The sequence below is a fragment of the Eleutherodactylus coqui genome, chromosome 1, assembly GCF_035609145.1.
Source record: "Eleutherodactylus coqui strain aEleCoq1 chromosome 1, aEleCoq1.hap1, whole genome shotgun sequence".
Lineage (NCBI taxonomy): Eukaryota > Metazoa > Chordata > Amphibia > Anura > Eleutherodactylidae > Eleutherodactylus > Eleutherodactylus coqui.
Window position 1 is genome coordinate 648,463 of NC_089837.1, and position 21,470 is coordinate 669,932.

Consider the following 21,470-nt stretch of genomic DNA (forward strand, 5'->3'; position numbering starts at 1 on the left):
AGAGGATGTCAGCAGGTGGATGTGTGGCTCTCGCAGCAGCACAGAGGATGTCAGCAGGTGGATGTGTGGATCTCGCAGCAGCACAGAGGATGTCAGCACGTGGATGTGTGGATCTCATGGAGCTCACGGACAGAGAAGGGCTTATTCCATGGGCGAGGATATCCCAGCATGCACCTGCATTGATGTGTTCAGCCATTATTTGACTGTGGCAGCGATGCTGGGGTCGGAGAATCTGCGCCAGGCGCACGCAACTTTCATGGGATGTTTTATTAAAACTACATGCGATTTTTACACATATGATTAACAAACGTGAAAATGGCCCGCCGGCCGCGCGAAGACGCAGTTCACGCCGCGCTGCGAGGGTCAGTCCGCAGGAAGCAGCAGATCGGAAGAGGATTTACTATTCAAGGCCCAAACTTTCACCAGCAAACCCTTTTATAAGCTTGGCACTTTTTCAGTCTTTCACAAAAGGGGGCGTGGCTTTGTGAAATGGGCCTAATTTGCATACAAAAGTGTGTGAATTGTGATAAATTAAGTCAAAAGGTGGGTGAAGTTTTCTGTGTAAACTGTTATAAACTCGCCAGCATCGCCATCTGTCCGCCACCAATCTGCTTGTAGTACCCGCCCCATTGACGAGTTGTCAGTGTCAGACTAGGACAGAGGTTAGTCGTCTGTGTGGATGAGCCCCTCGATCTACAGAGGATGCAAGAAGATGGACGGCATAAAGACGTGCAGCATTCTGGTCCTTATAGGGGATGAGCGGCGCGGAGGAGTCTGCAGAGAAAGGGGAGATACCTGATCAGGTCGGGGCGTCTACAGCGTCATTCACCCCACACCGAAGGACTAGGGCTCCTACCGCAAGGGTTAATACTATACCGCACCACAGGCACCGCAAGGGTTAATATACTGCACTGCAGGCACCGCAAGGGTTAATATACTGCACTGCAGGCACCGCAAGGGTTAAGAATATACAGCACTGCAGGCACCGCAAGGGTTAATAATATACTGCACCACAGGCACCACAAGGGTTAATAATATACCGCACTACAGGCATCGCAAGGGTTAATAATGATACTGCACTGCAGGCACCGCAAGGGTTAATAATACACCGCACTACAGGCACCACAAGGGTTAATAATATACCGCACTACAGGCATCGCAAGGGTTAATAATGATACTGCACTGCAGGCACCGCAAGGGTTAATAATATACCGCACCACAGGCACCGCAAGGGTTAATAATATACCGCACTACAGGCACCGCAAAGGTTAATAATACACCGCACTACAGGCTCAGCAAGGGTTAATATACCGCACTACAGGCACCGCAAGGGTTAATAATATACCGCACTACAGGCACCGCAAGGGTTAATGATATACCACACGACAGGCACCGCAAGGGTTAATATACCGCACTACAGGCACCGCAAGGGTTAATAATATATCGCACTACAGGCACCGCAAGGGTTAATAATATACTGCACTGCAGGCACCGCAAGGGTTAATAATATACCGCACTGCAGGCACCGCAAGGGTTAATAATACACCGCACTACAGGCTCAGCAAGGGTTAATAATACACCGCACTACAGGCACCGCAAGGGTTAATAATATACCGCACCACAGGCACCGCAAGGGTTAATAATAATACTGCACTGCAGGCACCGCAAGGGTTAATAATATACCGCACCACAGGCACCGCAAGGGTTAATATACCGCACTACAGGCACCGCAAGGGTTAATAATATACCGCACTACAGGCACCACAACGGTTAATAATATACCGCACTACAGGCTCAGCAAGGGTTAATAATGATACTGCACTGCAGGCACCACAAGGGTCAATAATATACCGCACTACAGGCACCGCAAGGGTTAATAATACCCCACAACCCCTATTTGCACTGGAGTTCCATGAACCACCCCCAACACCTCACTTACGGCACGCTGCATCAGTCAGACGCCGCAGAGCTGACATCATCGTACTCGGAGGAGTCTTCATACGGTTGTGGTGCGAACAGCAAGTTGTTCTGCTCTGAAAGGAAGACGATTACCGTTATTCTCCCCACAGCCTGCTGTGCACAACATCCGTAACGCTTCAATATCTTTATATCCTGCAGTTCTCACACTCATCCACTAGGAGAGATAATACTCGGACACAGCTCCCCTCCTCCCCTCCCTGCACACTGAGCCTAATAATAGCCTGATGTCCCAGCTTACCTCCTCCCCTCCCTGTACAGACAGGATTACACTGAGAGGAGACACCTATATATAGATAACACAGGAGCCACCATTCACAATAGTCACAGCTCACCTCCTCCCCTCCCTGCACAGACAGGATTACACTGAGAGGAGACACCTATATATAGATAACACAGGAGCCACCATTCACAATAGTCACAGCTCACCTCCTCCCCTCCCTGTACAGACAGGATTACACTGAGAGGTGACACCTATATTTAGATAACACAGGAGCCACCATTCACAGTAGTCACAGCTCACCTCCTCCCCTCCCTGCACAGACAAGATTACACTGAGAGGAGACACCTATATATAGATAACACAGGAGCCACCATTCAAAATAGTCACAGCTCACCTCCTCCCCTCCCTGTACAGACAGGATTACACTGAGAGGAGACACCTGGATATAGATAACACCGGAGCCAACATTCACAATAGTCACAGCTCACCTCCTCCCCTCCCTGTACAGACAGTATTACACTGAGAGGAGACACCTGTATATAGATAACACCGGAGCCACCATTCACAATAGTCACAGCTCACCTCCTCCCCTCCCTGCATAGACAGGATTACACTGAGAGGAGACACCTACATATAGATAACACAGGACTAACCATTAACAATAGTCACAGCTCCCCTCCTCCCCTCCCTGTACAGACAGGATTACACTGAGAGGAGACACCTATATATAGATAACACAGGATCACCATTCACAATAGTCACAGCTCACCTCCTCTCCTCCCTGTACAGGCAGGATTACACTGAGAGGAGACCCCTATATATATAGATAACACAGGAGCCACCATTCACAATAGTCACAGCTCACCTCTGCCTCTCCCTGCACAGGCAGGATTACACTGAGAGGAGACCCCTATATATATAGATAACACAGGAGCCACCATTCACAATAGTCACAGCTCACCTCTTCCCCTCCCTGCACAGGCAGGATTACACTGAGAGGAGACCCCTATATATATAGATAACACAGGAGCCACCATTCACAATAGTCACAGCTCACCTCCTCCCCTTCCTGCACACTGACCACTAGGTCTAATACTAGTCTGACACTTCCTTTTGTGTAGAGAAGACTTTGTGGTGGGAGGAGTTATGGGGTCTCCCATCATACCTCCTTGTAGTCTGTAGTTCTCATACCAGTTCTGCTCCTCTGATGATGTGCTGGACGTCCCCTCCGAGGTCACCGACCCTACAAGCAGAAGAGAAGAGGTGGAGCCTGCTGTTGTGAGAGCCGTACGTCCTAAGGGTCTGTTCACACGGTGGAATCCCAAGTCCTCGTCTAACTGCTGCAGCGAAGCACTAGTACTGCTACCCAGCCGCACATGCCGCACCCACAAGGCGCCAGGTCTACGATGCGCCGCACATGCCGCACCCACGAGGCGCCAGGTCTACGAGGTGCCGCACCCACGAGGCGCCGCAGACGCCGCACCCACGAGGTGCCAGGTCTACGAGGTGCCGCGCACGCCGCACCCACGAGGCGCCAGGTCTACAAGGAGCCGCACCAACGAGGCGCCAGGTCTACGAGGCGTCGCACCCACGAGGCGCCAGGTCTACGAGGCGTCGCACCCACGAGGCGCCAGGTCTACGAGGCGCCGCACCCGCGAGGCGCCACACACGCCGCACCCACGAGGCGCCAGGTCTACAAGGTGCCGCACCCACGAGGCGCCAAGTCTACGAGGCGCCAGGGCTACGAGGCGCCGCACCCACGAGGCGCCAGGTCTACGAGGCGCCGCACCCACGAGGCGCCAGGTCTACGAGGCGCCGCACCCACGAGGCGCCAGGTCTACGAGGTGCCGCACCCACGAGGCGCCAAGTCTACGAGGTGTCGCACCCACGAGGCGCCAGGTCTATGAGGGGCCGCACCCACGAGGCGCCGCACACGCCGCACCCACGAGGCGCCAGGTCTACGAGGCGCCGCACCCACGAGGCGCCAGGTCTACGAGGTGCCGCACCCACGAGGCGCCAAGTCTACGAGGTGTCGCACCCACGAGGCGCCAGGTCTATGAGGGGCCGCACCCACGAGGCGCCGCACACGCCGCACCCACGAGGCGCCAGGTCTACGAGGCGCCGCACCCACGAGGCACTTCGTTTTATTTTGCACACAGATTTGAAATTTGTGTGTGGAAAAAAGCCCTGCGCTGTTCAGACGGCGGCGCGAATGTCCGCTGGGAGTCACGGGGTGCCGATTCACCGAACTGGTGTGAACTCCACCATGTGAACATGACTTACACAAACACACTGCTAGTCTAACACATATATACACCCCCCCCCCCCCGACCCGTCTACCCGTCCCCCACACATATATACATACCCCAAACACACATTATATATATATATATATGTTGGGGGGGTAGACGAATCTGTGTGTGTGTGTGGGGGGGGGGAGTAGTAGATGGGTCAGGAGGATATATATGGGGGTGGAGCGGTGGACAGTTCGGGGGGGTGTATGTATATATACAGTGAGGAAAACAAGTACTTAGTCAGATCCCAATGGTACAAGTTCTCCTGTGACATCATCGGTGACCTCAACTATGAGAAACAACATGAGGAAACATCCAGCCAATCACAGTCTGATGGGTAACGGATTTATGTGCAAATTAGGGGGGAAATCAGTATTTGGCCAATAACAGCCGTTCATCCCAATCCTTTGTTATATCCTCTATTGGCAATGACCGAGGTCAGACGTTTTCTGTAAGTCCTCACACGGTTGGCACACACTGCTGCTGGTATGTTGGCCCATTCCTCCATGCAGATCTCCTCAAGAGCAGTGATGTTTTGGGTTGTCGCTGGGCAACACGGACTTTAACTCCCTCCAAAGGTTTTCTATAGGGTTGAGATCCAAAGACTAGCTAGGCCACTCCAGGACCTTGAAATGCTTCTTACGAAGCCCCTCCTTCATTGTCCTGGCGGTGTGCTTGGGATCATTGTCCTGCTGAAAGACCCAGCCACGTTTCATCTTCAGTGCCCTTGCTGATGGAAGGAGGTTTGCACTCAAAATCTCACGATACATGGCCACATTCATTCTCATGTATACGGATCAGTCGTCCTGGTAACAGCCCCAAAGCATGATGTTGCCCCCCCCCATGCTTCACAGTAGGTATGGTGTTCTTTGGATGCCACTCAGCATTCCTTCTCCTCCAAACATGACGAGTTGTTTCTGCCAAACAGTTCTACTTTGGTTTCATCTGACCATATAACATTCTCCCAATACTCTTCTGGATCATCCAGACTTCAGTCGGCCCCGGACATGTACCGGCTTAAGCAGGGGGCCACGTCTGGCACTGCAGGATCTGAGTCCATGGCGGTGTAGTGTTACTGATGGTAGCCTTTGTTACGTTGGTCCCGCTCTCTGCAGGATCGGAGTCCCTGGCGGTGTAGTGTATTACTGATGGTAGCCTTTGTTATGTTAGTCCCAGCTCTCTGCAGGATCTGAGTCCCTGGCGGCGTAGTGTGTTACTGATGGTAGCCTTTGTTACGTTGGTCCCGCTCTCTGCAGGATCTGAGTCCCTGGCGGTGTAGTGTGTTACTGATGGTGGCCTTTGTTACGTTGGTCCCGCTCTCTGCAGGATCTGAGTCCCTGGTGGTGTAGTGTGTTACTGATGGTAGCCTTTGTTACGTTGGTCCCGCTCTCTGCAGGATCGGAGTCCCTGGCGGCGTAGTGTGTTACTGATGGTAGCCTTTGTTACGTTGGTCCCGCTCTCTGCAGGATCTGAGTCCCTGGCGGTGTAGTGTGTTACTGATGGTAGCCTTTGTTACGTTGGTCCCGCTCTCTGCAGGATCGGAGTCCCTGGCGGTGTAGTGTATTACTGATGGTAGCCTTTGTTACGTTGGTCCCAGCTCTCTGCAGGATCTGAGTCCCTGGCGGCGTAGTGTGTTACTGATGGTAGCCTTTGTTACGTTGGTCCCGCTCTCTGCAGGATCTGAGTCCCTGGCGGTGTAGTGTGTTACTGATGGTGGCCTTTGTTACGTTGGTCCCGCTCTCTGCAGGATCTGAGTCCCTGGTGGTGTAGTGTGTTACTGATGGTAGCCTTTGTTACGTTGGTCCCGCTCTCTGCAGGATCGGAGTCCCTGGCGGCGTAGTGTGTTACTGATGGGAGCCTTTGTTACGTTGGTCCCGCTCTCTGCAGGATCTGAGTCCCTGGCAGTGTAGTGTGTTACTGATGGTAGCCTTTGTTACGTTGGTCCCAGCTCTCTGCAGGATCTGAGTCCCTGGCGGCGTAGTGTGTTACTGATGGTAGCCTTTGTTACGTTGGTCCCAGCTCTCTGCAGGATCTGAGTCCCTGGCGGTGTAGTGTGTTACTGATGGTAGCCTTTGTTATGTTGGTCCCGCTCTCTGCAGGATCTGAGTCCCTGGTGGTGTAGTGTGTTACTGATGGTAGCCCTTGTTATGTTGGTCCCAGCTCTCTGCAGGATCTGAGTCCCTGGTGGTGTAGTGTATTACTGATGGTAGCCTTTGTTATGTTGGTCCCGCTCTCTGCAGGATCTGAGTCCCTGGTGGTGTAGTATGTTACTGATGGTAGCCTTTGTTACGTTGGTCCCAGCTCTCTGCAGGATCTGAGTCCCTGGCGGCATAGTGTATTACTGATGGTGGCCTTTGTTACATTGGTCCAGCTCTCTGCAGGATCTGAGTCCCTGGCGGTGTAGTGTGTTACTGATGGTAGCCTTTGTTACGTTGGTCCCGCTCTCTGCAGGATCTGAGTCCCTGGTGGTGTAGTGTGTTACTGATGGTGGCCTTTGTTACGTTGGTCCCAGCTCTCTGCAGGATCTGAGTCCCTGGTGGCGTAGTGTGTTACTGATGGTAGCCTTTGTTACGTTGGTCCCACTCTCTGCAGGATCTGAGTCCCTGGTGGCGTAGTGTGTTACTGATGGAAGCCTTTGTTATGTTGGTCCCAGCTCTCTGCAGGATCTGAGTCCCCCCCCCGGCGTAGTGTGTTACTGATGGAAGCCTTTGTTACGTTGGTCCCGCTCTCTGCAGGATCTGAGTCCCTGGCGGTGTAGTGTGTTACTGATGGTGGCCTTTGTTACGTTGGTCCCAGCTCTCTGCAGGATCTGAGTCCCTGGCGGCATAGTGTATTACTGATGGTAGCCTTTGTTACGTTGGTCCCAGCTCGCTGCAGGATCTGAGTCCCCCCCGGCGTAGTGTATTACTGATGGTAGCCTTTGTTACGTTAGTCCCGCTCTCTGCAGGATCTGAGTTCCTGGCGGTGTAGTGTGTTACTGATGGTAGCCTTTGTTACGTTGGTCCCGCTCTCTGCAGGATCGGAGTCCCTGGTGGTGTAGTGTGTTACTGATGGTAGCCTTTGTTATGTTGGTCCCGCTCTCTGCAGGATCTGAGTCCCTGGCGGTGTAGTGTGTTACTGATGGTAGCCTTTGTTATGTTGGTCCCTGCTCTCTGCAGGATCTGAGTCCCTGGCGGCGTAGTGTGTTACTGATGGTAGCTTTTGTTACGTTGTTCCCGCTCTCTGCAGGATCTGAGTCCCTGGCGGCGTAGTGTGTTAATGATGGTAGCCTTTGTTACGTTGGTCCCACTCTCTGCAGGATCTGAGTCCCTGGTGGCGTAGTGTGTTACTGATGGTAGCCTTTGTTACGTTGGTCCCGCTCTCTGCAGGATCTGAGTCCCTGGTGGTGTAGTGTGTTACTGATGGTAGCCTTTGTTATGTTGGTCCCGCTCTCTGCAGGATCTGAGTCCCTGGCGGTGTAGTGTGTTACTGATGGTAGCCTTTGTTATGTTGGTCCCTGCTCTCTGCAGGATCTGAGTCCCTGGCGGCGTAGTGTGTTACTGATGGTAGCTTTTGTTACGTTGTTCCCGCTCTCTGCAGGATCTGAGTCCCTGGCGGCGTAGTGTGTTAATGATGGTAGCCTTTGTTACGTTGGTCCCACTCTCTGCAGGATCTGAGTCCCTGGCGGCGTAGTGTGTTACTGATGGTAGCCTTTGTTATGTTGGTCCCGCTCTCTGCAGGATCTGAGTCCCTGGCGGTGTAGTGTGTTACTGATGGCAGCCTTTGTTACGTTGGTCCCGCTCTCTGCAGGATCTGAGTCCCTGGCGGCTTAGTGTGTTACTGATGGTAGCCTTTGTTATGTTGGTCCCAGCTCTCTGCAGGATCTGAGTCCCACCCGGTGTAGTGTGTGACTGATGGTAGCCTTTGCTACGTTGGTCCCAGCTCTCTGCAGGATCTGAGTCCCTGGTGGCGTAGTGTATTACTGATGGTAGCCTTTGCTACGTTGGTCCCGCTCTCTGCAGGATCTGAGTCCCTGGCGGTGTAGTGTGTTACTGATGGTAGCCTTTGTTACGTTGGTCCCAGCTCTCTGCAGGATCTGAGTCCCTGGCGGCGTAGTGTGTTACTGATGGTAGCCTTTGTTACGTTGGTCCCGCTCTCTGCAAGATCTGAGTCCCTGGCGGCGTAGTGTGTTACTGATGGTAGTCTTTGTTACGTTGGTCCCGCTCTCTGCAGGATCTGAGTCCCTGGTGGCGTAGTGTGTTACTGATGGTGGCCTTTGTTACGTTTTTCCCAGCTCTCTGCAGGATCTGAGTCCCTGGCGGCGTAGTGTGTTACTGATGGTAGTCTTTGTTACGTTGGTCCCGCTCTCTGCAGGATCTGAGTCCCTGGTGGCGTAGTGTGTTACTGATGGTGGCCTTTGTTACGTTTTTCCCAGCTCTCTGCAGGATCTGAGTCCCTGGCGGCGTAGTGTGTTACTGATGGTAGCCTTTGTTACGTTGGTCCCGCTCTCTGCAGGATCTGAGTCCCTGGTGGTGTAGTGTGTTACTGATGGTAGCCTTTGTTACGTTGGTCCCGCTCTCTGCAGGATCTGAGTCCCTGGAGGTGTAGTGTATTACTGATGGTGGCCTTTGTTATGTTGGTCCCAGCTCTCTGCAGGATCTGAGTCCCTGGTGGTGTAGTGTATTACTGATGGTAGCCTTTGTTACGTTGGTCCAGCTCTCTGCAGGATCTGAGTCCCCCCCGGCGTAGTGTGTTACTGATGGTAGCCTTTGTTACGTTGGTCCCGCTCTCTGCAGGATCTGAGTCCCTGGCGGTGTAGTGTGTTACTGATGGTAGCCTTTGTTACGTTGGTCCCGCTCTCTGCAGGATCGGAGTCCCTGGCGGTGTAGTGTATTACTGATGGTAGCCTTTGTTACGTTGGTCCCAGCTCTCTGCAGGATCTGAGTCCCTGGCGGCGTAGTGTGTTACTGATGGTAGCCTTTGTTACGTTGGTCCCGCTCTCTGCAGGATCTGAGTCCCTGGCGGTGTAGTGTGTTACTGATGGTGGCCTTTGTTACGTTGGTCCCGCTCTCTGCAGGATCTGAGTCCCTGGTGGTGTAGTGTGTTACTGATGGTAGCCTTTGTTACGTTGGTCCCGCTCTCTGCAGGATCGGAGTCCCTGGCGGCGTAGTGTGTTACTGATGGGAGCCTTTGTTACGTTGGTCCCGCTCTCTGCAGGATCTGAGTCCCTGGCAGTGTAGTGTGTTACTGATGGTAGCCTTTGTTACGTTGGTCCCAGCTCTCTGCAGGATCTGAGTCCCTGGCGGCGTAGTGTGTTACTGATGGTAGCCTTTGTTACGTTGGTCCCAGCTCTCTGCAGGATCTGAGTCCCTGGCGGTGTAGTGTGTTACTGATGGTAGCCTTTGTTATGTTGGTCCCGCTCTCTGCAGGATCTGAGTCCCTGGTGGTGTAGTGTGTTACTGATGGTAGCCCTTGTTATGTTGGTCCCAGCTCTCTGCAGGATCTGAGTCCCTGGTGGTGTAGTGTATTACTGATGGTAGCCTTTGTTATGTTGGTCCCGCTCTCTGCAGGATCTGAGTCCCTGGTGGTGTAGTATGTTACTGATGGTAGCCTTTGTTACGTTGGTCCCAGCTCTCTGCAGGATCTGAGTCCCTGGCGGCATAGTGTATTACTGATGGTGGCCTTTGTTACATTGGTCCAGCTCTCTGCAGGATCTGAGTCCCTGGCGGTGTAGTGTGTTACTGATGGTAGCCTTTGTTACGTTGGTCCCGCTCTCTGCAGGATCTGAGTCCCTGGTGGTGTAGTGTGTTACTGATGGTGGCCTTTGTTACGTTGGTCCCAGCTCTCTGCAGGATCTGAGTCCCTGGTGGCGTAGTGTGTTACTGATGGTAGCCTTTGTTACGTTGGTCCCACTCTCTGCAGGATCTGAGTCCCTGGTGGCGTAGTGTGTTACTGATGGAAGCCTTTGTTATGTTGGTCCCAGCTCTCTGCAGGATCTGAGTCCCCCCCCCGGCGTAGTGTGTTACTGATGGAAGCCTTTGTTACGTTGGTCCCGCTCTCTGCAGGATCTGAGTCCCTGGCGGTGTAGTGTGTTACTGATGGTGGCCTTTGTTACGTTGGTCCCAGCTCTCTGCAGGATCTGAGTCCCTGGCGGCATAGTGTATTACTGATGGTAGCCTTTGTTACGTTGGTCCCAGCTCGCTGCAGGATCTGAGTCCCCCCCGGCGTAGTGTATTACTGATGGTAGCCTTTGTTACGTTAGTCCCGCTCTCTGCAGGATCTGAGTTCCTGGCGGTGTAGTGTGTTACTGATGGTAGCCTTTGTTACGTTGGTCCCGCTCTCTGCAGGATCGGAGTCCCTGGTGGTGTAGTGTGTTACTGATGGTAGCCTTTGTTATGTTGGTCCCGCTCTCTGCAGGATCTGAGTCCCTGGCGGTGTAGTGTGTTACTGATGGTAGCCTTTGTTATGTTGGTCCCTGCTCTCTGCAGGATCTGAGTCCCTGGCGGCGTAGTGTGTTACTGATGGTAGCTTTTGTTACGTTGTTCCCGCTCTCTGCAGGATCTGAGTCCCTGGCGGCGTAGTGTGTTAATGATGGTAGCCTTTGTTACGTTGGTCCCACTCTCTGCAGGATCTGAGTCCCTGGTGGCGTAGTGTGTTACTGATGGTAGCCTTTGTTACGTTGGTCCCGCTCTCTGCAGGATCTGAGTCCCTGGTGGTGTAGTGTGTTACTGATGGTAGCCTTTGTTATGTTGGTCCCGCTCTCTGCAGGATCTGAGTCCCTGGCGGTGTAGTGTGTTACTGATGGTAGCCTTTGTTATGTTGGTCCCTGCTCTCTGCAGGATCTGAGTCCCTGGCGGCGTAGTGTGTTACTGATGGTAGCTTTTGTTACGTTGTTCCCGCTCTCTGCAGGATCTGAGTCCCTGGCGGCGTAGTGTGTTAATGATGGTAGCCTTTGTTACGTTGGTCCCACTCTCTGCAGGATCTGAGTCCCTGGCGGCGTAGTGTGTTACTGATGGTAGCCTTTGTTATGTTGGTCCCGCTCTCTGCAGGATCTGAGTCCCTGGCGGTGTAGTGTGTTACTGATGGCAGCCTTTGTTACGTTGGTCCCGCTCTCTGCAGGATCTGAGTCCCTGGCGGCTTAGTGTGTTACTGATGGTAGCCTTTGTTATGTTGGTCCCAGCTCTCTGCAGGATCTGAGTCCCACCCGGTGTAGTGTGTGACTGATGGTAGCCTTTGCTACGTTGGTCCCAGCTCTCTGCAGGATCTGAGTCCCTGGTGGCGTAGTGTATTACTGATGGTAGCCTTTGCTACGTTGGTCCCGCTCTCTGCAGGATCTGAGTCCCTGGCGGTGTAGTGTGTTACTGATGGTAGCCTTTGTTACGTTGGTCCCAGCTCTCTGCAGGATCTGAGTCCCTGGCGGCGTAGTGTGTTACTGATGGTAGCCTTTGTTACGTTGGTCCCGCTCTCTGCAAGATCTGAGTCCCTGGCGGCGTAGTGTGTTACTGATGGTAGTCTTTGTTACGTTGGTCCCGCTCTCTGCAGGATCTGAGTCCCTGGTGGCGTAGTGTGTTACTGATGGTGGCCTTTGTTACGTTTTTCCCAGCTCTCTGCAGGATCTGAGTCCCTGGCGGCGTAGTGTGTTACTGATGGTAGTCTTTGTTACGTTGGTCCCGCTCTCTGCAGGATCTGAGTCCCTGGTGGCGTAGTGTGTTACTGATGGTGGCCTTTGTTACGTTTTTCCCAGCTCTCTGCAGGATCTGAGTCCCTGGCGGCGTAGTGTGTTACTGATGGTAGCCTTTGTTACGTTGGTCCCGCTCTCTGCAGGATCTGAGTCCCTGGTGGTGTAGTGTGTTACTGATGGTAGCCTTTGTTACGTTGGTCCCGCTCTCTGCAGGATCTGAGTCCCTGGAGGTGTAGTGTATTACTGATGGTGGCCTTTGTTATGTTGGTCCCAGCTCTCTGCAGGATCTGAGTCCCTGGTGGTGTAGTGTATTACTGATGGTAGCCTTTGTTACGTTGGTCCAGCTCTCTGCAGGATCTGAGTCCCCCCCGGCGTAGTGTGTTACTGATGGTAGCCTTTGTTACGTTGGTCCCGCTCTCTGCAGGATCTGAGTCCCTGGTGGCGTAGTATGTTACTGATGGTAGCCTTTGTTACGTTGGTCCCAGCTCTCTGCAGGATCTGAGTCCCTGGCGGTGTAGTGTGTTACTGATGGTAGCCTTTGTTACGTTGGTCCCAGCTCTCTGCAGGATCTGAGTCCCTGGCGGTGTAGTGTGTTACTGATGGTGGCCTTTGTTACGTTGGTCCCGCTCTCTGCAGGATCTGAGTCCCTGGCGGTGTAGTGTGTTACTGATGGTGGCCTTTGTTACGTTGGTCCCGCTCTCTGCAGGATCTGAGTCCCTGGTGGTGTAGTGTGTTACTGATGGTAGCCTTTGTTACGTTGGTCCCGCTCTCTGCAGGATCTGAGTCCCTGGCGGTGTAGTGTGTTACTGATGGTGGCCTTTGTTACGTTGGTCCCGCTCTCTGCAGGATCTGAGTCCCTGGCGGTGTAGTGTGTTACTGATGGTGGCCTTTGTTACGTTGGTCCCGCTCTCTGCAGGATCTGAGTCCCTGGTGGTGTAGTGTGTTACTGATGGTAGCCTTTGTTACGTTGGTCCCGCTCTCTGCAGGATCTGAGTCCCTGGTGGTGTAGTGTGTTACTGATGGTAGCCTTTGTTACGTTGGTCCCGCTCTCTGCAGGATCTGAGTCCCTGGTGGCGTAGTGTGTTACTGATGGTGGCCTTTGTTACGTTGGTCCCAGCTCTCTGCAGGTCATTCAGTAGGTTCCCCCGTGTGGTTCTGGGATTTTTGCTCACCGTTCTTGTGATCATTTTGACCCCACGGGGTGAGATCTTGCGTGGAGCCCCAGATCGAGGAGATCATCAGTGGTCTTGTATCTCTTCCATCTCTAATTATTGCTCCCACCGTTGATTTCTTCACACCAAGCCTCTTGCCTATTTCAGATTCAGTCTTCCCAGTCTGCTGCGGCCACAATTGTGTTTCTGGTGTCCTTCGACAGCTCTTTGGTCTTCACCATAGCGTAGTTTGGAGTGTGACTGCTGGAGGTTGTGGACAGGTGTCATTCAACCAGGTGCCATTACTACAGGTAATGAGTGGAGGACAGAGGAGCCTCTTAAAGGAGAAGTTACAGGTCTGTGAGACCCAGAAGTCCTGCTTGTTTGTAGGCGACCAAATCCTTATTCCCCCCCCCTAATTAGCACATAAATCCGTTACCCATCAGACTGTGATGTTCTGGATGTTTTCTCATATTGTCTCCATAGTTGGGGTCACCGATGATGTCACAGGAGAACTTGTACCATTGGGATCTGACTAATTACTTGTTTTCCCCACTGTATATATACACACACACCCCTGACGCATCTACTCCTCCCCCACACATATATACACCCCCCCCGACCCGTCTACCCCTCATATTATATATATATCTATATATATAAAGCTGAAAGCCCTCACTGACTGACTGACTGACTGACTGACTGACTGACTGACTCGCCAAAAGTTCTCCAACTTATCGTAGAAACATGAAATTTGCCATAAGCATAGATTATCTCCAAAATAGTAAAAGCTAATGGGTCCCAACTCGATTATTCAATTCTAGCGCAAAAGAATTGGCGTCGAAATTTTACGTACGGTATCTAATTCTCTCACTTCCTGATGTCATAGAAACGTGAAATTTGGCACTAGCATTGATTATGTCATAAGTAGGAAAAGCGAATGGGTCCCAACTCGATTATTCAATTCTATGCGCAAAAGTATTAGCGTCCAAATTTTACGTACGGAATCTAATTTTCTCACTTTCTGGTGTCATAGAAATGGGAAATTTGGCACAAGCATTGATTATGTCATAAATAGGAAAAGCTAATGGGTCCCAACTCCATTATTCAATTCTATGCGCAAAAGATTTAGCGTCCAAATTTTACGTACGGAATCTAATTCTCTCACTTCCTGATGTCATTTTATATAAAGGAAACGTCGCATGGTTACCTCCCGTGGTGTTTTCTGGGTAACGCAGAGAACTATGCAAAATGGTGAACATGTTTTTCCTCAGTATCTCTAAAGTAACCACGACTTCATAAGATTTTCCGTGTGAACACCAGATAAACACCAGCACCAAATTAACTCGGGCGAAGCCGGGTATATCAGCTAGTATACACATATACATGCCTGGAAGAGGAGGACTCCACGGATGCAGCAGTTGGCCCGCTCCGTTATCTGTGTGCCGCCCGTTGCTTTGTCCCCGAAGGCCCTTTGAATCTTGCGGATCATTTCCACTTTGGAATCCACAACATTTAACCCCTTCAGTGGCAGGTTTCTTACCCCCCTGTCAGACTGACCAGGGCAGGTTCTTTAACCCCTTGAGTGGTGGGTTTCTTCCCCCCGTCAGACCCACCAGGGCAGGTTCTTTAACCCCTTGAGTGGTGGGTTTCTTCCCCCCCCCCGTCAGACCCACCAGGGCAGGTTCTTTAACCCCTTCAGTGGCAGGTTTCTTACCCCCCGTCAGACCCACCAGGGCAGGTTCTTTAACCCCTTGAGTGGTGGGTTTCTTCCCCCCCTCTCAGACCCACCAGGGCAGGTTCTTTAACCCCTTCAGTGGCGGGTTTCTTCCCCCCCTGTCAGAGCCACAAGGGCAGGTTCTTTAACCCCTTGAGTGCCAGGTTTCTTCCCCCCCTGTCAGACCCACCAGGGCAGGTTCTTTAACCCCTTGAGTGGCAGGTTTCTTCCCCCCCTGTCAGACCCACCAGGGCAGGTTCTTTAACCCCTTGAGTGGCAGGTTTCTTCCCCCCCTGTCAGACCCACCAGGGCAGGTTCTTTAACCCCTTGAGTGGCAGGTTTCTTCCCCCCCTGTCAGACCCACCAGGGCAGGTTCTTTAACCCCTTGAGTGGTGGGTTTCTTCCCCCCGTCAGACCCACCAGGGCAGGTTCTTTAACCCCCTCAGTGGAGGGTTTCTTACCCCCCGTCAGACCCACCAGGGCAGGTTCTTTAACCCCTTGAGTGGTGGGTTTCTTCCCCCCCTGTCAGACCCACCAGGGCAGGTTCTTTAACCCCTTGAGTGGTGGGTTTCTTCCCCCCGTCAGACCCCCCAGGGCTGGTTCTTTAACCCCTTGAGTGGTGGGTTTCTTACCCCCCTGTCAGACCCACCAGGGCAGGTTCTTTAACCCCTTGAGTGGCGGGTTTCTTACCCCCCTGTCAGACCCACCAGGGCAGGTTCTTTAACCCCTTGAGTGGCGGGTTTCTTACCCCCCGTCAGACCCACCAGCGGAGCTGTAAGGGTTGCTATTTTGCGGGATGTTGTGCTTTGTATTAGTACCATTTGTTAATCCGTGTTTGATCACTTTCTGTTCCATTTTTTGTATTGGGAAAGAGGCTAAATTAGCTTTTTTTGCCACGTTTTACATTTTTTCCCATGCTGTGCACCCTGCAGATTAACCCCTTCCCGCTCCATGATGTACATTGCGGTATGTATGGAGAGAGATCGCTGTATTACAGTTGACACCTGCGGGCAATAACTGCAATCGTACCGCATTACATTATCCTGCAGGAGCCAGCAAAGCTTTATTTATTGTGAGTGAAAGTTTTGCCATATCTATAATAAAAAGTCATAAAATAAAAATACACATTTGGTATTGCTGCATTCGTAAAAGTCCGACCTATCAAAGTGGCGCATTATTTACCGCACGGTGAACGTAATCCGAAAATAAAGAAGCCACAAATGCACTATGTCAGCCTGTCTCCCAGAAAAAATGCAATAAAAAGCAATCAAAAAGTTGTATGTATTCCGAATTGGTACTAATGGAAACTACAGGACGTCCCGCAAAAAGTGAGCCATCGCTGAACTACGTCAGCCGAAAAATAATAAAGTTATTGTGCGCAGAAGATGGCGGCAGAAGAAAAAAATACAAAGTACTACAGCAAAAAAAACCTCTACAAGTTTGGTATCGCAGTGATCGCACTGATCCGTAGTTGCGCTGTGATTGGTTGTTATTTCTCTTACTGCTGAGGTAACATGAAAGCTGCGCTGTGATTGGTTGTTATATTTTATACTGCTGAGGGTAACATGAAAGCTGCGCTGTGATTGGTTGTTATATATTATACCACTGAGGTAACATGAAAGCTGCACTGTGATTGGTTGTTATATTTTATACCGCAGAGGTAACATGAAAGCTGCGCTGTGATTGGTTGTTATCTAGATATATAAAAACGAATGAATGTATATCTGTCTGTCTTCGCAGCAACGCGCGACGGGTAAGCTAGTATATATATATATATTAGAGATGAGCGAGCACCAAAATGCTCGGGTGCTCGTTACTCGAGACGAATTTTTTGCGATGCTCGAGGGTTCGTTTCGAGTAACGAACCCCATTGAAGTCAATGGGCGACTCGAGCATTTTTGTATATCGCCGATGCTCGCTAAGGTTTTCATTTGTGAAAATCTGGGCAATTCAAGAAAGTGATGGGAACGACACAGCAACGGATAGGGCAGGTGAGGGGCAACATGTTGGGCTGCATCTCAAGTTCACAGGTCCCACTATTAAGCCACAACTTTTACATCTGAAAAGCCCTCATTAGCAATGCATACCTTAGCTAAGCACCACACTACCTCCAACAAAGCACAATCACTGCCTGCATGACACTCCGCTGCCACTTCTCCTGGGTTACATGCTGCCCCCCCCCCCCCTGCACGACCCAGTGTCCACAGCGCACACCAAACTGTACCTGCCCAGCCTTCAGCTGCCCTCATGCCACGCCACCCTCATGTCTATTTATAAGTGCGTCTGCCACAGGAAAAGCAGGCACACACTGCAGAGGGTTGGCACGGCTAGGCAGCGACCCTCTTTAAAAGGGGCGGGGCGATAGTCCACAATGCTGTACAGAAGCAATGAGAAATCCAATCCTGTGCCACCTCCATCTGGAGCTGCACACGTGGGCATAGCAATGAGGAACCTATGTGCCACACACTATTCATTCTGTCAAGGTGTCTGCATGCCCCAGTCAGACCGCGTTTTTTTATATATAGTAACAGGCAGGTACAACTCCGCAATGGGAATTCCGTGTGCACCCACAGCATGTGTGGCTCCCTGGAACCCACCGGCGGTACATACAAATATCCCATTGCATTGCCCAACACAGCTGAGGTAGTAATGTCATGTTTAATGCAGGTGGGCTTCGGCCCACACTGCATGCCCCAGTCAGACTGGGGTTCTTTAGAAGCGGAAACAGATGCATTTACAACTCCCTGTGGACCCACAGCATGGGTGGGTGCCAGGAAGCCACCGGCGGTACATAACAATATCCCATTGCATTGCCCATCACAGCTGAGGTAGTAATGTCGTGCTTAATGCAGGTGGGCTTCGGCCCACACTGCATGCCCCAGTCTGACTGGGGTTCTTTAGAAGTGGAAACAGATGCATTTATAATTCTCTGTGGACCCACAGCATGGGTGGGTGCCAGGAAGCCACCGGCGGTACATAAATATATCCCATTGCAGTGCCCAACACAGCGGATGTAACGTCAGCTGTAATGCAGGTGGCCTAAAAATTCCTTTGATTACACTGTAGGCGAGGGCCCACAAAAATTGGTGTATCAACAGTACTAATGTACATCCCAAAAATTGGCCATGGCCAACCAAGAGGGCAGGTGAAACCCATTAACCGCTTTGGTTAATGTGGCTTAAGTGGTAACTAGGCCTGGAGGCAGCCCAGTGTAACGAAAAATTGGTGGAGGTGAAAGTTTCAACGCTTTAATGAGAATTGAAACGTATAAAAATTGTTTACAAAAATTATATGAGTGAGCCTTGTGGACCTAAGAAAAATTGCCCGTTCAGCGTGATTACGTGAGGTTTCAGGAGGAGGAGCAGGAGGAGGAGGAGGAATATTGTACACAGATTGATGAAGCAGAAATGTCCCCGTTTTGGATGGTGAGAGAGAACGATGCTTCCATCCGCGGGTGCAGCCTACGTATTGCTTAGGTATCGCTGCTGTCCGCTGGTGGAGAAGAGAAGTCTGGGGAAATCCAGGCTTTGTTCATCTTGATGAGTGTTAGCCTGTCGGCACTGTCGGTTGACAAGCGGCTACGCTTATCCGTGATGATTCCCCCAGCCGCACTAAACACCCTCTCTGACAAGACGCTAGCCGCAGGACAAGCAAGCACCTCCAGGGCATACAGCGCGAGTTCAGGCCACGTGTCCAGCTTCGACACCCAGTAGTTGTAGGGGGCAGAGGCGTCACCGAGGACGGTCGTGCGATCGGCTACGTACTCCCTCACCATCCTTTTACAGTGCTCCCGCCAACTCAGCCTTGACTGGGGAGCGGTGACACAGTCTTGCTGGGGAGCCATAAAGCTGGCAAAGGCCTTGGAGAGTGTTCCCCTGCCTGTGCTGTAAAAAATGCAACACTGCTAAAAGCAGCCTCCACAGTACTGCACACGGTTAGATGTGGCCCTAAGAAGGACCGTTGGGGTTCTTGAAGCCTACACTAACTCCTAACGCTCTCCCTATAGCAGCTCCGGCACCAACAGCACTGTCCCTCAGCTATCTCACAACGCATCTGAGGCGAGCCGCGGGAGGGGCCGATTTATATACTCGGGTGACATCTGATCTCCCCAGCCACTCACTGCAGGGGGGTGGTATAGGGCTTGAACGTCGCAGGGGGAAGTTGTAATGCCTTCCCTGTCTTTCAATTGGCCAGAAAAGCGCGTTAACGTCTCAGAGAGGAAAGTGAAAGTAACCCGAACATCGCGTGGTGCTCGTTACGAGTAACGAGCATCCCGAACACGCTAATACTCGAACGAGTATCAAGCTCAGACGAGTACGTTCGCTCATCTCTATTCCTGTCCTATCAGGAGGAGGCAATCTCAATTGGTGCTGTCGTGGAGACGACTGGAAACCCGATTATCAGGTAGGTATAATCCATTTTATATATGTACTGTATATATTAGAGATGAGCGAACGTACTCGTCCGAGCTTGATACTCGTTCGAGTATTAGCGTGTTCGAGATGCTCGTTACTCGTAACGAGTACCACGCGATGTTCGGGTTACTTTCACTTTCATCTCTGAGACGTTAGCGCGCTTTTCTGGCCAATTGAAAGACAGGGAAGGCATTACAACTTCCTCCTGTGACGTTCAAGCCCTATACCACCCCCCTGCTGTGAGTGGCTGACGAGATCAGGTGTCACCTGAGTATAAAAATCAGCCCCGCCCCGCGGCTCGCCTCAGATGCGTTGTGACATAGCTGAGGGACAGTGCTATCGTGTTGGAGCTGCTATAGGGAGAGCGTTAGGAGTTAGTGTAGGCTTCAAGAACCCCAACGGTCCTTCTTAGGGCCACATCTAACCGTGTGCAGTACTGTGGAGGCTGCTTTTAGCAGTGTTGCATTTTTTTTTTTTTGGTATATCGGCCGTGCAGAGCATTGCACCCTGCAGTAATACTACAGGGACAGAATTGTGTAGGCAGGGCCAGAAGACATCTTATAGATTGAATATACGCAGTGGTCCTTTTGCAAAAAAAGATTTGAAAAAAATCTATTTGGCCTGCCTGTCACTCTGCTCAGTGTTCTGGGTCCGTGTGTGCTGGGGGTAAAATTTCTCCAAATAAATACGCAGCCAGCTAAGTGTTACAGCAGGCTTGCGCCAAATTATTTCCTGGCGTTCCGTAAGCGAAGTCAGCCTCCAACCACAGGCCAATAAGCGGCACATTTAATTACAGTGTTGTGTTTCTGCATTCCTGGTAATACAGCATGCTGAGGGGTAGGGGTAGGCCTAGAGGACGCGGGCGCGGCCGAGGACGCGGAGGCCCTAGTCCGGGTGTGGGCACAAGCCGAACTCCTGATCCAGGTGTATCGCAGCCGACTGCTGCGGGATTAGGAGAGAGGCACGTTTCTGGCGTCCCCACATTCATAGCACATTTAATGGGTCCACGCGGTAGACCTTTATTAGAAAATGAGCAGTGTGAGCAGGTCCTGTCGTGGATGGCAGAAAGTGCTTCCAGCAACCTATCGTCCACCCACAGTTCTGCGCCGTCCACTGCTGCAAATCCGAATCCTCTGTCTGCTGCTCCTCCTTCCTCCCAGCCTCCTCACTCCATGAAAATAAGACATTCTGAGGAGCGGGCAGACTCCCAGGAACTGTTCTCGGGCCCCTGCTCAGATTGGGCAGCAGTGGTTCCTCTCCCACCAGAGGAGTTTATCGTCACTGATGCCCAACCATTGGAAAGTTCCCGGGGTCCGGGGGATGAGGATGGGGACTTCCGGCAACTGTCTCAAGACCTTACAGTGGGTGGGGAGGCCGATGACGATGAGACACAGTTGTCTATCAGTGAGGTAGTAGTAAGGGCATTAAGTCCGAGGGAGGAGCGCACCGAGGATTCTGAGGAAGAGCAGCAGGAGGACGATGAGGTGACTGACCCCACCTGGTTTGCTACGCCTACTGAGGACAGGTCTTCAGAGGGGGAGGCAAGGGCAGCAGCAGGGCAGGTTGCAAGAGGCAGTGCGGTGTCCAGGGGTAGAGGCAGGGCCAGACCGAATAATCCACCAACTGTTTCCCAAAGCGCCCCCTCGCGCCATGCCACCCTGCAGAGGCCGAGGTGCTCAAAGGTCTGGCAGTTTTTCACTGAGAGTGCAGACGACCGACGAACAGTGGTGTGCAACCTTTGTTGCGCCAAGATCAGCCGGGGAGCCACCACCAGCAGCCTCACCACCACCAGCATGCGCAGACATATGATGGCCAAGCACCCCACAAGGTGGGACGAAGGCCGTTCACCGCCTCCGGTTTGCACCACTGCCTCTCCCCCTGTGCCCCAACCTGCCACTGAGATCCAACCCCGCTCTCAGGGCACAGGCACTACCGTCTCCTGGCCTGCACCCACACCCTCACCTCCGCTGTCCTCGGCCCCATCCAGCAATGTCTGTCAGCGCAGCGTCCAGCCGTCGCTAGCGCAAGTGTTG

The 21,470-nt window shown here is 52.1% G+C and overlaps 1 protein-coding gene across 2 annotated transcripts in view; it reads right to left on the bottom strand.

Annotated features, from left to right (window-relative positions):
* Window positions 1–248: 248 nt before the first annotated feature.
* LOC136617946 (T-cell differentiation antigen CD6-like) overlaps window positions 249–21,470 on the bottom strand; it is a 177,700-nt gene continuing 156,478 nt past the window's right edge. For both annotated transcript variants that reach the window (XM_066594293.1, XM_066594292.1), the window contains 3 exons: window positions 3,366–3,443; window positions 1,940–2,033; window positions 249–774 (listed from right to left, as the gene is read on the bottom strand). In XM_066594293.1, the coding sequence (XP_066450390.1) occupies window positions 1,951–2,033; window positions 3,366–3,443 (161 nt within the window). In that variant the 3' untranslated portion in view covers window positions 249–774; window positions 1,940–1,950. The remainder of the gene's footprint in view (window positions 775–1,939; window positions 2,034–3,365; window positions 3,444–21,470) is intronic.